General features: G+C 40.4%; 1 protein-coding gene across 1 annotated transcript; it reads left to right on the top strand.

The window, feature by feature from the left end:
- The first annotated feature begins 5,881 nt into the window (after positions 1-5,881).
- On the top strand, positions 5,882-11,111 carry LOC112136154 (cbp/p300-interacting transactivator 3). The gene is made up of 2 exons (XM_024257753.1): positions 5,882-6,034; positions 8,267-11,111. Exon 2 carries the CDS (start codon positions 8,282-8,284, stop codon positions 8,975-8,977), a length of 696 nt encoding a protein of 231 aa, XP_024113521.1. The 5' UTR covers positions 5,882-6,034; positions 8,267-8,281; the 3' UTR covers positions 8,978-11,111.
- Positions 11,112-16,972: the final 5,861 nt, after the last annotated feature.

The following is a 16,972-nucleotide window of genomic DNA, read 5'->3' as shown; positions in this document are numbered from 1 at the left end:
CAAAGAAACTTGAATGAGGATCTATATAGTGTTTTCCCCCACAGTGCACGAGTGTGGCGTGAGAGATGAACATGTTCTTTGTTTCTTTATTAATAATGACCCTGCAGCGATTTCGCCCCAACTTTTGCCAATTGCTCTCATTGTGGTTACAGTTTAACCACTTCACTTTCCTCTGCCAATCATTTCTTGAGAGTTAGTCATTTACGTCATGAATCTAACCAATCAGATGTGGTCAACACCCTCACTTCCTTGTTCTGACATGGGTCATAGAGTCTCTCAGTTACAACACAAATAACACCAAAACATCTAATAGAACAACAGCTAAAGCCTTGTGATTTTTGTCAAGAAAAAAAGTGACCTTGTTTAAAAAAAGGTTAAAAAAGACTGATCTAATTTACAAACTTTGATTTTCCTAACCTTTTCCTTTCATTAATGGCTGTGGACAATAGAAACTCAATTACTTCTTCAATGCAGAGCATGTCACACTCTTGTGGTTGTGACATCTAAGGGAAGTTTCAGGACTTTTCAAGGCAGATGGTTTAAGATCATTGTTTATTGTAATGTTAAAGCTTGGTTTGACGTTTGGGCAGACACAACTGTAGGCGGGAACCATTTGGTGATTTAACCACCTGATCCAACCCCTTAATGCTGAGAGTCAAGCAAGGAGGCGTTGGGTCCCATTATTAATCTTTGGTGTGATCCTGATCAAATGTTCAGCTGAAAGCTTTTTCTACAAAAACAAATGCAAGCTGCAAGATTCTTTGAGAAACCTATTTAACAAAATGATGACCTTTGTGAAAAGAACTTGATTATTATTAGCATAAAGTTTAAAATGCTCCTTTTTCCATATTCCCGCTGATGCTGGTGTTGATTAGACCTGAGCGTGTTGGGCACACGCAGCTGTTTCCTAAAGCGTGAGGCATGAAAGCGTGCAGATGTGATAAAACATCAGCCGTATTTCTCATAAATGTCAGTGAACAGACGCGTTAATGAACACGGCACACATTTGACCGCACTCCGGCGGCAGCTTTCCTCGCCGTGCATTTTTTATTGTTGTTAAGAAGCCGTTTACAGCCGTGACCTTTTCCAAATCTATTTTCTGGTGTTCCTCATTTGTCTGAATGGGGCCAGGAGACACGTGGGTTTGTTGTGATGGCCCCCGCACCGTTCTGTTGTGAGCAAATGTTGCCTTTTACAAAACGGCATTAATCCCATTGTGACATCAATTAGAATGAGAGGGAGGACAACGTGTGAGTGGACACAGGTGGTGGAGGAGGGATTAAAAAGGAAGCGTGAGTCATGAAATGGGAGTGGGTATCCATAAAAAGAAAACAAAATACAACCAAGAAAAGCTCCCTTGGTAATAATATCTCGGCTGCCATCCAAAGCCTCCCGGCGTCAGCTTTAACCCTAGCAGAGAAACTCAATACTTAAAACACACATTTAATGTGCAGACAATAAAACAATTTGTGGGAATGATGATCAATAGCAAAGAGAATTTGTTTCTTTGACACACTGTCACTGCAATTTCCTGTCCCGATGGTCCATTAGAGTCATTTCTGACACGCGTTTGAGTTCAAATGAGGCCCAGCCTGACGGCTTGTCATGTTGTTGCACACAGCTGTGTCTGACGGCCAATGACAGCTTTAAGAGCAGAGGATGCTTATGAACAGTTCTGAGGAACAACCATTATAATTTCATCAACTTCCCTTCGTCAAATGGTATTAGCGTCACCTGTCATGATTGTGCTCCGGCCCCACCCTGCTAATTGGTAATTCTCATCAACTGTGGCCCCTCCTATAAATTCTGGTGCCAGAGTGGGCCCGTTTGGATTTATATACCGATTTTTAAACAGACATATACTGTATTATCACTGGACAAAGCAGGGTGTGCCTTACCTCCAGCTTTCACGAAATAAGTTCAAATCTGCCAACGATTTTTCCGCATTACAGGCACCACCGTTTGGAGCCACTCGATTGGTTCGAGTCATGATTTTAGGTCAACTACAGTCGCCAATCACAAGTGAGCTAGTTAGAAGTCCACACCCCTTCCACTGAAACTGTACTCGAGAGAATCTGTCAATCTAACGTTCGAGGGGACCATCCGATTGGTCAGTTAATAACTTGCGATAAAGAAAAAACATCATGAAAAAATTGGATTAGCAAGAATATGTTGGGAAGAATTGTTTTTCTGGCCAATAAAATGAGAAAGAACTGTCAATTTCTCTATAGAAGTCTATGGGATTTTGTACTTCCTATTTCGAACAGAAGGGGGGAAGAGTTGCACTGTCCAGTTATTATACAGTCTATGCTGACTTGTCAGCGGCTACCGTTGTCCCTCATGTCCATTTCTGAAGTCGCTCTCTGCTGACTTCCACTCATTCTATCCGTTCATTCATTCCTCTGTTCATCCATCCATTCATCCATCCATCATTGAAGTGCAACAGCAAAAAACTTTTAGTTCTCACACAGAGGATTTGTGCATCATAAAATGGATGAAGAAAAGGGAAGCACAGCTAACTTTTGGACCAAGAAATGGGACACATTCCTCTTGTGTGTGTGTGTGTTTGTGTATGTGTCAGTGTGTGTCTTTGTGTAGAGAGGCCTCAACAGAACCTATAAAGAACCATGGATGTTGTTTAATTGAAGTCATGTGAGAACCAATCAAAACGTTTGTTGATGTGAAATAAATTGTTTTTCCTTGTTTGTTAATATATGTGATAAAACTGACTAGTGGAAAAAAAAACTCAATATTTCTGAATTTTAACTTATATCAACTGACACACACCTAAAACACTGATTGAGTTTACAATTATTTGTTTTCTTCAAATTGAATTAACCTTAGTTTTTACATGTGATCCTTCTTAAAGTTTTAGATGTTTTCACACACTTTGCATCAAAAACATCTGATTTTTGGATTCAGAGGATGAGCTGCTGTCACCAATTTAGTCATTCTGTTGTTCAAATTCCAGACGTTCATCATTAAAGTCCCACTCCGATTAATCTTGTATCTCTTTTCAAAGCATTCCTAGTGGTTTTTTAATTATGATTATGCAGTTTTTAGCCCCAAAAACCCAACAAAATGTTGTTTTTTAAGAAACATAGTATCTGCAGAGTGGCAAAAGTTAATTAGATTTTTTTTTTTTACAAGTGGATGGAGCGGAGCAGTGAGTTTGTGGTCGACCGATTGTTACACTTACATCAATACAAGTGTTTTCAAATGGCTTTTTCCATCTCCCCCTGATTCACTATTATAACAAAGAACTACTCAGAAATGCAATTTTAATGCCACAAATGATGTAAAAAAAAAAAAAATCACCAATGTGGATCCTCCAAATACAACATTACAAGTTTGGTCTTTGGCTCATAGCAATGCTGTGTATCAAATACCTTGTTGGCGCTGTGGCTCCAAAGGGGATAATTTGGGAAATCAGGGATTTCAAGTAAAAGTTCAGATCCATTTAGAGTTTTGTTGGAAAAGGATTCTCAACAAATCCTAAAACGAGGTGTCTCTGAAGAGTCAAAAACCTGACGGAACATTAGCATCTAACACGGAAATGTGTAAAATGTAGTTACTATCAAATGTGTCAATAATCTTGTTATCAGAGTTAAGATGTTTTTGAAGGTTCTGCACATTTAGTTTGTTTGTTCTCCCATTCAAACTTTCTGCTAGTTTATAGTTGCTTATTCATTCTGAACTCAACAACATGCAATAGAAACTTAAAATAAAAAAACAATTATCAGTTCCTATTATGGTAATAAAAAATGTTAATAGACAAATCAGAGGAAAAATTTAACTAATAAAACCAGCTAATTATAAGAATTTTACATTTAAAAACAAAAACGCCTTATGAGCTACAACTCTCTTTAATTTTTCAACATTTTTCCTCCTTAAAGTTTAGGACCTGCAGGTGCAGTAACCTCCTTGCTGTAGAATGTGGTGCAAAATGCACTGAAAGTGCACTTATGAAACAAACTTTTAACACCTGGAAAATAGTAGGTCAGCGAGCTGCAAACAAACCCTTTTGTTTCTTTTTTTTGGTCACAGATTTTACTGACGTAAACTTAAAATACACTTCACTTCGGATGCTACAAGATGCAAACTTTATTTTTTTCTGAGAGACAAAAGCATTTCAGTTCTAAAACTGTGGATTTTTTGGTGATTGAACCACTAGTGTTGTGTATTTGTGTTTGTATCAGACATATTTTCCCAAGAATCTGATGGTCACATGTCAACAAAGAGGCGACATCAGAGGCAACATTTTATGCAACTGGATCCTAATTGATGAATGTAATTGATGTAAAGTACATAAAAAGTGTAGCTAAAGCATGAGGGTCCATTGTAAGACTGCACGGGTCTTTCTGTGTCTGAAGCTAAACTGTCAGATTATTCATCTAGCAGTGGCACCACAATAATCCCAATGATGTTTTTTGAGGCGAGGCTCAATCAGGTCTGATTGCAGTAAATTCCTAAAGCGTAGTAATTTTATAAATTGGTAGAGAACGACTGCATTTAGCAAAGAAGCAGAATTTGTTATAACTGCTTTGTTTTGTCTTTGCAACAAAGATTTGATTTTCAAAATAGGTGATGTTCGCCTTTTTATTCACTCAAGCATTCTCTCTGATGACCAGATGTCTGTCTTTTGTATAGTAGAAGGTGTTTTTGGGTGAGTTCTCAAAAAAAATCCACTTCTGTCCTTTTCCGAATTCTCTTTGACCTCTCCAGCATATGTTACCAGGAGCGAAGGAGAGAAATAGTAGTACATTTGCTGAATTTGATGTAACATTTAATGTACGAAAACGCATAATTTTGTATTTTTTTTCATGAAAAAAGTTAAAATCTCTAGTCATTTCCATTCTGCTTGGTTGTACAATAAGTTGGGTCGAACTGCTACTAAACTGATCCATAAAATATAGAATTTAAGTTGAAAAACCCTAATTTAAAAATTCTGGATGCCAACATTTTGCAGTAATTTTCAACCACAAGTTTCCAAACTAAATTCTTGACGACTATAAGATTGTCGAATTATAAATATCTCTCTTACCTACAACTTTAGGCCATCAGACTCACCAGCTCCTCATCCTGGTCTATAGAAGCATGGCTCTCTTCAGCAGAACCTATCGACGTCCACTGGCATCAAAGACCATCTGACATCCGTCATTTCTGGTTGTCTTATTTTTTATTCATCCGTCTGGTTCACATCATATATCAGAATTCAGGGCTTTAGCTTATTATCTGACAGGGTGAATACAATCACAGTGAGTTCATGTCACAAGAGAGATGATTCCTGTAGGAAGGATCAATCAATGAGCTGATCATATCTCATCTATACTTCTTGTTTCTGGAGACAAATGTCCCAGCAGACCAATTTAACATGAAATCCACAAAAACAAGACAAATATTTACTGTAAATACAAACTTCTGATCAGACTGACTTTGGAGAAATGTTGACTCTTTTTTTTGGAAGTTTGATGGACTTGCTTTGTCAGAATTGTGGCTTAACTTTAACATTCTGATGTTTTAATCTTCATAAGTCAATAACTAATTGAATTAAATGATTTTAAATATTATTAATAAATGAATATATCATCTTCATCCAATTGTCTCTGCTGACATTATTGTATATAATTTAATGCATATTTGAATGTTTTTTTTCTTTGTCCTGCAGTCTCACGTAACCCTCAGCCCCCCCCCCCAGGCTCCGCGGGACGCAGCGCACGCTGAAGACGTGCGTATCGCAGCGCAGCGGCGGAGGAGGCGGGTGCGCGCTTCTTTGCACAGTGATTAGGTGGGAGGACCAATAGCAACAAAGGAGAAGGAGAGGACGGCGGCTCCTCCTCCTTCTGCCCCCCTCCCTCCCTCCCTCTCCTCCGTGCGCGTATATAATCCCGGAGTTGACCCAGAAAACAAACTCCTCTGACGACCGAGGCGCGCGTTTGGAGTCCGCCGCGGAGCTGCATGTAGCGGGAGCATCACCGGAGCAACGAGCCGCAACTTCTCCGTCCGGACCAGAGTCCAGCTGCCCTCCGAACAGGTGACTGCCCCCCTCCTGTCCCGCGGACTCCTTTCCTTGTTTCCTCCCCAGGAGGAGCGCGCAGCTCCCGCTGGATCTGTCCGGACCTTCATGTGAGATGTGCGCAGAGGGGCGCGCTGTGTGGATAGGAAGGGGGGGTTGGTTGTTGTGGTTAAGCATTCCGGCGTCCTTTTGGCTGCAGCGGTGCTGCTGCCCCCTCCTCTGAAGAGGGATCTGGTGTTGGAGGTGTGTGATGCTCGATAGTTGACGCTTCGGGGAGAAGATCAGAAGTAACCAGTTCTCCTTCTGAGTATTCTCTAAAGACGTATATGTACCCACCTGTTGGGTCGTTCAGAGTTCATTGATGAAAGGTAGAACCTGTTGTTTTTGTATTTGCTGAGTAGAAACTTCAATAACTTTAGTCTTTACGGCTAGAAAGTAATAAACTAGTAAAAGTCTCACCCTTCAACTCTGGACTTTGATTGTTGACAAGCCATCACAGTATTTCCTAACAAGTTTTTCAAAAATGTTTTAGCTCTTTTATTTCTAGAATTAGTCCAAAACTTCTGTAATTATTTCATTTTTATCAAATTAGTCTAATCAAAAGGTTTAAATTGTTCTTTAAACAACCATAAGAATCCATACGAGTGGAAATTGAGACTAGCTGGAGACACAAATGAGACGCTGAGACTCCAGGTGTGAAATGTGACACAAATACGTGAACCTCTGAGGGATTTTTGAGCAGATTCTAAGATGATATTTTCTGTATTCCATCAGAGAACTAACATAATTCTCCAAAACCTTTTGACTTTTAGTCAAATCCTGGTCTGCTTGCTTACAGTTTCTATTCTTGTTCTATTTATTGTCTTGGTACTTTTGCTGTAGTGTCAGCTTGCTTAGAAGAACATTTGTTGTCATTTATTGTTTTTCTTCGTGTCAGTCACATGACACAACTTTACACAATTAGCTTACTTTAATTCTTCTCCTGAACAACACACAAGGGAACATATATTTACCATTGTTGGGCTGGGCTTTAAGGGTGGGCTGGTTGATATGTAGGCTACCCTCATCTTTTGTTGTTGTTTATAAGGACATGTAAGAGTAGCTGTCTTCTGGAGTCAAACATTTTAGCTAACTTCGTGAGACATTTTGGGGATTTTTTTTCCCTCAAAACAAGGTGTGATGACAAACATCTCTGGTCAACTCTGAACGAACAGTTTCAAACGGTTGTCACGTCCATAAACTCTTAACTTACATGCTATAAATCTAGTGTGAATCCTGTCTGGTGAATGTTGCAGCTGAAAATGCTGAAATTGGTAGTTAAAAACACTGGAGCTGATAGCTGGAGCTTATAGTTTGTTTAAATATTAGCCAAACTCCAAAAAAGACTAAAAACTGCCTAAATTGGCTAAAACAGCTAGCATGTAGCCAAAATATTAGCCAAACTCTAAAACAGCCTAAAAACTGCCTAAATTAGCCAAAGCAGCTAGCATGTAGGTGTAGTATTAGCTCTTCTCCAAAATAACCTAGCAAAACGAGTCCACTTGTTTTTTTCTTCCTCTCACTCTGTTCCACTCTAGTAACTGTTTCAAATTGACACTGAATTTACATTAAGTTTAGTTCATAACTGAAACCTGACTCAAAGATGACACGTCGATTTTTACTGCTATATTTTAAAAACCGTAAGTTTTAAAAATAAAAATTCAAGTTTAAGAGCCCAAAGTGTTTAAAAGTTGAATGGTTTCTGTAGCTGAAAGTCTACTTGGCTTCTATTGTTTTTTAGAGCTGAAAAGTGGCTTTTGAAGGTTCTGTAAGCTATTTTCAATCAAGTTTAAAAAAGTGGTATTTGATTGAGTAGTTTTAAAAGTTAAAGAGTTATGAAGTTGAAACTTTCAGACATCCATCTCCTAAAAAAGCTGGATATTTTAATAGCTGAAGGAGCTGAATAGGTGAAGGGGTTGAAGCGCTACGGACGGACAAAAAAACATTCTAAAGAAAAAGGGATCACTATAGTGTGAATGCTCCACAGCATACTCCAGTCTGTTTTCCACAGAACTGAAAAAACGTACTTTCAAATTGCACTGCACCGAGTGGTCCAAGAAAAAGTTGAATCCAAATCAACCCTAAGTGTCCTTGAAGGACTTTTAGTATCACCGTTTTGTTTCTCAAGATCTGCTTGTTTAATAGACTTTCAATCTAAAAAATCTTAATCAATGTTTTTTCCTGATCGTGGTATCTGCTCTCTGTCCTCAGAAAGACCAAACTACAATGGCAGAACACATGATGATGCCCATGACCCACGGCTTCAGGATGGGCCTGAATGGAGCCCCACAACACAGCGGCCAGCCCGGCCTGCGAAGTCTGCCCAACGGGCAGGTGATGCATTATGGGAGGAACCCTCAGAATAACATGGAGGCCGCCATGAGACATAGACAGGCTATGGTAGGACCAGGAGGCATGGGTGGTCCTGTGAATGGAGCTGCTATGACCAACCATCACCAACAGATGATGTCCGGAAACATGATGTACAATGGCCAAAGTCTACAGCAACAGCAGCACCACCACATGCACACACAGCAACAGCAGCAGCAGGGCGGACACCCCCAGCAGTATCTCCATGGTAACCTCACATCCCAGCAGCTCATGGCCAGCATGCATCTGCAGAAACTCAACACTCAATATCACGGACACCCACTGAGCTCTGCCAATGGCCACCACTTACCCAATGGGGGCCAGTACAGGATGGGACAGACCCAACTTCCAAACATGCCTCACATTGGTGGACCTTTGGGGCTAAACGGAATGGACATGGACCTGATTGACGAAGAGGTTTTGACTTCTTTGGTGTTGGAATTGGGCTTGGACCGTGTTCAGGAGCTTCCTGAACTCTTCCTGGGGCAAAACGAGTTTGACTTCATATCAGACTTTGTGTGCAAACAGCAGCCGAGCACTGTGAGCTGTTGAGCAGTTTGGCCAGAAGCTCATATTCGTGGACGGGACCTGCCCAAAGATGGACCAGGTGGCAACAGCGTAACAGCATAAGGAGACAATCTCGGTTGCTTGTTTGATACGTCTTCACGCTGACTCGTCTGCTGGTGTTGGAAGACTTGTAAAGAGCAAAAATGCCGTTCAAGTGCCAGGTTTCTCTTGTTTGAGTTGGAGCCAGTAAGATCTGTTGCCCTTGGTCAAACCGGGGCGTCCTGATGTAGCGGGCTCAGCCTGTACCCATGTGGCCCTCAGCTCACGTGCCTACAGTGCGAAAGCTTTTGGATTGCTGTAAAACCAACAGGAGAAGGAGGTCTGAAGACTCTTCATGTGGTTCTGTGGCATCTGTAAATGAATTTCATCTCTGTGAGCCCTTTCTTGCTGTAGCAAACCTCTATCAGTCACTGACTTTACAAAGAAGGAAGCTTCAGGAGGGAAAACAAATCACATTTTTGAGTTTCTGAAGGCTGGCTCTTCACTAAGACCTCCTATAACATGTGACTGGATAGCCGGTGTGCTGGGAGGTGTGGCATTCTTGGGTTTTAAGAAGAATCCTTGGAGTCAGATAGCCAACATCGGTTATTTGCCTTTAATCGACTCTGACTCGTCTCTGATCAAATCTTTTCTTATATCAAAATTGATGCTTCCTTACCAACTATGCTCGAATCAATAAAAGATGTTTCTTTTATTTACAGGAATAAACTCACTGCCACATTTCAAACAGACACCAGAATCCTTGGTTTATGGAAGCACAATTAATGTGTGAGAAACAAAAGAGTTTTATGAATCAGGATTATTAAATTGACTGCTTATATTTATGTGCATTCATATACTGATTCCACTGAATGTACTAAAGCTGACGGTTTAATGAGTTAAATCTTTGTGTAAGGCTGCCAGTGCCTGTGGAAGAGATGTTATCAGACTGGAAAGGCCTAGAAGGAGCAAACGTGTTGTTTTTGCCATAGATGATCTTACTCTGCTGCTTTTCTAGTGATCAGATTTCATGAGCTCACACGCGCGTCTTAACTGAAGTTAGCTAGCACATTCCTTGGTGAATGGTGTATTAAAATAAGACACGGTATGGCGTGTTTTTTATTTTTATGCCCATTCAAATGAGGCCACTGCAGGCATTCTTGAATGCGCTTTTAGGGTATGGCGTTCACACTGGACGGGCAGGAAGAGACTAGCACATGTCCAGAAGAAGAAGAGGGTTGGTACGAAATATCAAAGTGGTGAAAATCTTGCTCCAGGCTTTATTTTGCTTAGATTCCAGTATATGAATGACTTAATTTTCATTTTTAATTTAAAGACACACCATCCATAAGTCACTACTAAATCTGAGTTCCTGATTGGTTAAGATAGTTTAACTTTCAATGCACATTCAATTCCCATATGTACGTAGAGCCTGAAAATTGCTAATGCTTGCGTAGCTACGTGAATGATTTTTGAGTGTGGAACCCAAAAAATGTAGGCTTTTTATTAAGACGATTGAACGCGTCTTGCAGCTTCAGAGCTATTCCTCTTCATTGACCTGGAATCTGTATGATCACAATTCAAAAACGGGCATTCAGGCGTTGTTGTAAAGTCCAGACGACATGGTAAAACCCATAAGCCCACTGCTAGAAATGCACCAGGCATGAACTTACAGCAGCTTGAATCACATCAGAAGCCTTTTGTGTATTGTATCTTCGTACTGTAGACTAGAGCTGAAGTTGGTCTCAAGACGTTTGAGGAACTTTTGATACCCGTCGTCTGGTGTAAATGTAAATCAGTGGCCGACCTGTGATGTCTTGACAAGAGACCATCTTTAGAAACAACATGGCGATGTGTGTGTGGCCAGAGCACAACCAGATTCGACTGCATATTCAGGTGAACGTGGGCAAACGACCTCCGACCCATGGAGCTGCTGAGAATGTACAGAGCGCCACTTTGCAGAAACTCGTCTGAAGAAAGTAAATAAATGTGAGATTGTACTCCGAATTACACATCATTTGTTTTGGGGAACATCCTCCTTCCCCCTCTGCCTTTCTCCTTCCCTAAAGCTTTTTGTAATGTTTTTGATTCTATTTTGAGAAAACGTATTTATTTTGAAATAAAATATTTATTTAAAGAGCATCATGTTTCTGTTTTTGACTCCGGTTCCACATCATTCATGGTCTTTTAGCCTTGTTTCTTTCATGGTAAATTATCATTTTGTTCATAGTTTTAAACCCATAAACAAACCACGCATTCCAAACAGTCGTGTCAGCACCTTTAACTTTATTCATAAGTGCCCTGACTGAAACAAGACACTATATGTTAAAAGAAAACACAATAAAAGGAGTTGTTATTATGTTTAGCAGCTTTTTTTATGCCGTTCATAACCGAGGAAAACACAAAAGTGTAGATCTTCTTTATTGTATCCAGCAGTTTGTGATGCGCATGAATGTGGTTTACACTCCTGATCATTTTGACCACAAAATGCTGCTTTTCATCAGTTTATTAATTATTAATTATTAATTATGCTTCCCAAAACAATATATATATATTTTTTTATTTTAGCTCTTTACATGACATTTGTTTCCTTATACCATAAATAATAACTGTATTAAATAAATGCAACTTTGAAGGATCTAATTCTATTTAAGTCCATCAGAGATGAGCAACACTATCATTTATTCATATTTATTCATATATTATTTTCATATTTTTTCAACACTTTCTTGTGGACACCTTTGTGGCAAAACTGCATATTTTAATTTAAAAAAATGACTTTAAGTCACTAAACTCTTTTTTTCAAGAATCGTGTTTTCATTTTTAAAATCCCTCAAAAATTAAGAAAAAAGAATTCAAGCAATTCAAGGGCATAAATAAATATGGCTGTATTTAGTTTATTATTTGTTTAATAATTAAAATGAGAGTTAATAGAAAGACTGGAGGGTTGAAGGACAGTGAAGCTACACAACAAACGCCAGATACACAAAGTTAGAAAGTGCGCTAATTTATTAATATAGTTTATGTTTAAAGCATCAATTCACAGCCCAGGGATCTCACGGAAAGAGAAGTTAAACCGAGCCAATTTAAGACATTTTCAAACACAAAGGTGGAGGCGAACAAGGAGCCCAGTGCATCATGGGCTGTTATCAGGTCAGTCTGCAATAGATCAAAAAGAGCAGCTCCATGAAGACCTGCTTGACTGTCCTTCTTAAGGTCAAGTTTTTGGGAAGGACAAACTTCCCAAAAATGTTAATATTTTTTTGCTTTTCACTATTTATGCACACCGGGTGTTCTGTCTCCACTCTGACATAAAATCTGCACAAAGTGAAATGGGAGCTGAGCTGAAGAAGGGGTTATCTCCTTCAAATATAAACAGGAAGCAGTTTCATTGAGCCACTTCCTGCATGGAGGCGGGGCTCCCATCCACCCTCAGAATAAACTCTGCGACTGTAAACAGCAAAGACAGAGCCTGCTGCACCTTTCTGTGACCTTCAGTGTGTAAAATCCTGCTGAGCCGTATTGGCGGTGACGCTTCACCTTCAAGGCTCCTCAAAGTTTTGTTCAAGTGTTTTTTCTGGCCCAGCCTGAAGGAGATCAGACTCAATCTCAACGTCTAGAGTTCACTCAAGGCTGAAAAGGCTCTGACGCAGGAGAACCTCTCACTCGTTCCTGTTGCTCAATACTGAGCTCAAGTGTCACTGAGAGAAAAAAAAATGCCATCAAACTGCTGCTGCTCTTTTCACGCTTCACAAATCTGTGCATTCGAAACCTAAAAAAACTCCAGAAACTTTTTAAACAGCAAGCAATATTAAAAATTAATGTTTTGTGTTTTTACTGACTCACACCTCATTTGTCCACCACACAAATCATTGAGCAACATTTCACAAAAATTTGTCAAAAAATGCAGAAGTTAAGTGTGTGGAAACTACATTCTGCAGTCCAGCTCCTCCTCAGTGTCCTTGTCACAGATAAACGTTTGACATTATTTTATAAACGTTACTGTTAACCCTTTAATCTCGGAAGAAAGAGAACGACTTATTGTGTATGGACATCCCATAGTAATCTTTAAAACATAGACAAACCATTGGGGACACAAGAACGGCTAAGAAAGGTTAACAATGGCCGCCACCACTGCTGTTGGTACAGGGTGTCAGTGGAAACTGGACTACTGTCAAGAAGGAGACGAGGAAGGCGTGTTCATAGACGGACAAAGGAAAAGCAAGAGTGTAAGGCTAAGATTGAGATATTTGAATGTTGGGATTTTGACAGGGAAAACTAGAGGGTTGGGCGACATGATGGAAAGATGGATATCCTGAGTATTTAGGTGACCAGATGGAAAAGGAGCAAGGCTTATAGACTGGAGAAGGTTCGAGCTGTTTTATCATGGTTTGAATGGAAAAAGGAAGGAAGCAGAAGTCATCCTGAAGAGGAGGTTTGGTAAGAATGTTCTGGAAGTGAAAAAAGTATCAGATAAGGTGATGATCTGAGCTAGAATTTGAAGGTTTGACATTGAATGTTGTCAGTGGTTACATGAGCCAGAGGAGGAGTATTTCTGGAAGGACGTGGAAGGAGTTATGCAGGATATCTTTGGAGAAGCAGAGTTTAGCAGACGTGTGGGTGAGGAAAGCAGAGGTGAAGAGATCCTGAATGCAGAAGGACACATGTTGGTGAACACATTTCTCCAGAAAATTGAGGAGTGGAGGGAGAAGCACACAAGTTGATTAGATCTTAGGCAGATGATGTAATCTGAACGAAATCAATGACTGCAAAGTAGTGGCTTGGGAGAATGTAGCCAGACAGCAAAAGATGGTAGTGTGTAGAATGACTCTGGTGGTGAAGAAGATGAAGAGGAAAAGGAAGGCTGCTTTTAGGGAGGATTCGAATCAGACTTTAGGGAATCAGGAGGCTCTTCCAGATGCCCGAATAGCTGCAGCTAAAGTGATCAGGGAGACTGCAAAGAAGAAGATTAGTGGTGGAATGAAGAGGTTCAAAAGTGTGTCAAAAAGAGTAAAAAAACACCTTAGCCTAGAAAAGGTGGGATACTGAGAACCAAAGACAGCAGACAGGAGCACAGAGAGTTGCAACACAAGGTAAAGCTGGAGGTGGCATGGCCAAAAAAAGGGCCAAATGAGGCAAGCGAAGAGTTTTACATCAAATCTTCACGTTTCTTTGGTAAATTTAGACAAAAATTGGCTGTGATATCAGTTGGATCTCTGAGTTTCTAGAGTCCAAAGTTTACAACTCAGCAACAAAGATGCTTGATTTGTAAAAGTGGTTAAACTTTACAGTACTGGAAGAGGTGAATGCAGCTGGACATAACCGATAATAACCTATTTAAATATATAGATTTGGACTATACCACAAATCAAGTGGACCACAGAACACATTTCTGATGTCACCATGGGTTCTTTTAGGAGGTGACTTGATCATCTTCTGCAGCTCATCAGGGACCGGGTCGCAGGGGCAGCAGTCTAAGCAAAGATACCCAGACTTCCCTCTCCCCGGCCACTTCCTCCAGCTCCTCTGGAGGGACCTAAAGAGACCTAGTCTCTCAAGGGTGTCCTGAGTCTTCCTCGGGGCCTCCTCCCAGTGGGACCTGCCCGGAACACTTCTCCAAGGAGGTATCCAGGAGGCATCCGGACCAAATCCCCAAGCCCCTAAATCTGGAGGAGAAACGGCTCTACTCTAAGTTATCTCCGGATGACCAAGCTTCTCACCCTATATCTAAGGAACCGCCCAGCCACACTCCGGAGGAAGCTCATTTCATCCTCTTGTGGTCGGGATCTTGTTCTTTCAGTCATGACCCAGAGCTCACGACCAGGTGAGTACTGGAACCAAGATTGACCAGTAAATTGAGAGCTTTGCTTTCTGGCTCAGCTCCCTCTCCACCACAACAGACCGGTGCAGCGACCGCATAATGGCGGACCCCGCTCCAATCCGCCTATTGATCTCACGATCCAATCTTTCCTCACTCGTGAACAAGACCCCAAGATATTTAAACTCCTCCACCTGAGGTATATTTCTTAGGGGATGCTTTACTCATGATAGCAGCAACCATAAACATATCTGCATGTAGATGCCTGTCTGCATCACAGGTTGAAACTTCTCAAAAGGCAATGAAAGCATAGTTGAAGAATTCAACTACCTCTCTTCCTATAAGTGGATGTTGACAGTCAGAAAGGTGAAGTTTCCTCTCGTTTTCTTCAAGGGGCCATGCTCGCGACGTTCACTCCACAGTGCTGATGTTTGGGTTTCCCAGCAGGACTCAGCTCCACCTCGCTGGCCTCATCATCATCATCACCTCAAACACATACTCACCGGGTGACTCACCCAAGTGCTCCGGTGAAGCTGCTGCTTCAGGGCGGAGGACGTAACAACGGCGATGATGCACAAATGTGCAACAAAGATGTTGACGGCAGCTCTGAGTCACATGAGACGCTTTATTTCTGAGCCTCTTCGACAGCTGTTCAATTCCGTTCCTGTTATATCCATGAAAAAACCAAACAACCTGTTCTGTGGTGTTCAGTTCCATCTCTGTTCTGTACAAAGAAACAACCCAATTAGTGATTTTCCCTTCAATCTTCATTTTGTCTAAAGAACAGCCTGTTTTGTGTTTTTTCTAAGCGTTTTACATCCTGTATCTCAGTTGCTGAATGTTCTGATTTTATGTTTTAGGGGTTTAGGACCCACTCTGCTGAAAATAGTGTTTTTGGAGATTTTAACAAGTTTTTTCTGATGTTGAATATAAAATTTAGTCCGAATACCTCGTCTGAGCTGGAATCTAGCTCAAAACTGTTTGGCTGGAAAGCTCCAATGTTGCACGTCACTGTTGTTTCACCGGGAATGTTAGGTCGGAGGTATGACGGATTGTAAGATAGCTGAAAACTGTGTAAACACATGAGTGAGGGGAAGGGGGGACAGATTTGCTGTGCGCCAATAGTCCCACCCACAACTCGAAGAAGAATTTCTGACAAACTTTGCTACAAAACTATCTCCTTGAAAACAACAGTTTTTTAACATTATTATGGCTAAAAACAGTATAATTATCATCAGTAAGAAAGCTTTGGATCATGATCCAAGCAGATCTTTGAGCAGAACAAAAATAATCTGTTCCTTGGATGTAACCAGCTCTCTGATTGGTTAAACTACACTGAATACATCATAATGTTACAGTACTCTCAACCATCATTGCCGATGTCATGAAATATTCTATTTTTAGTGTCATAGGGTGTACTGTTTCCTCATTTGCATAATCCCCATGGAAACATTTGTATAAAAAGCTTGACGTAAAAGTTGTTTATAAATTCATCTGGACAGATTTAGATTTAGAAATTGAAGAAGTTTAATTTCTTGTCAAAAGCCTCTTAAAAGAGGCTAAATGTCTTCTACTAAAAACACTAAGCTGAACTGCTATTGTGAATGAATGAGAGTCTTCAATGATATTTTTATTTTAAAATAAACACATTTTTGATTTGACAGAACTCTCTGTCCACAAGATTGTCCACAGCAGAATTGAAAACATTTCATGGCTAAAAAAAAGACAACTTTAAGCAGCAAGCGGGATTGTATGGACTCAGGCACAACCTGTCCTTGTCACCCCCTTATTACCCCCTTTAAGGGTGCCCTCATTGACTGAGCGGTTGCTTTAGGTCAGGGTTCTCAAACTCAATTTACCACCGCGGGCCACCAGTTTGAGACCTCTGCTTTAGCCCCTTCATTTTTTCCCCCTGGTCAAAGCTGCAAACGACAAATTCATGAAAAATTGTGGTTTTTCTGTTGGTTTTATCTCCATACCAACTATTTAAAAGTTTTGTCCCCTGGGGTTGATGAACAAGTCATTTTTAGAAGAATTTGCAAAAGTAAACTTTTGGGGTTAATGTATTACATTTTTACAAAATTCCTGTAAAATTGGGTGAGCATCAGGGGATTGCCACTTTTGCAAGCTTGCCATACTAATAAAAATGTTACATCTTCCAATTCCAACATTTTTCTCAACTA

This window comes from Oryzias melastigma, linkage group LG11 (assembly GCF_002922805.2).
Source record: "Oryzias melastigma strain HK-1 linkage group LG11, ASM292280v2, whole genome shotgun sequence".
NCBI lineage: Eukaryota > Metazoa > Chordata > Actinopteri > Beloniformes > Adrianichthyidae > Oryzias > Oryzias melastigma.
The sequence above is the reverse complement of the archived record's forward strand: the minus strand, read 5'-3'. Positions and strand labels throughout refer to the sequence as shown.

Excerpts from the sequence above, each read along its gene's own strand:
- LOC112136154 (XM_024257753.1), top strand. The coding sequence starts at position 8,282 with ATGGCAGAACACATGATGATGCCCATGACCCACGGCTTCAGGATGGGC.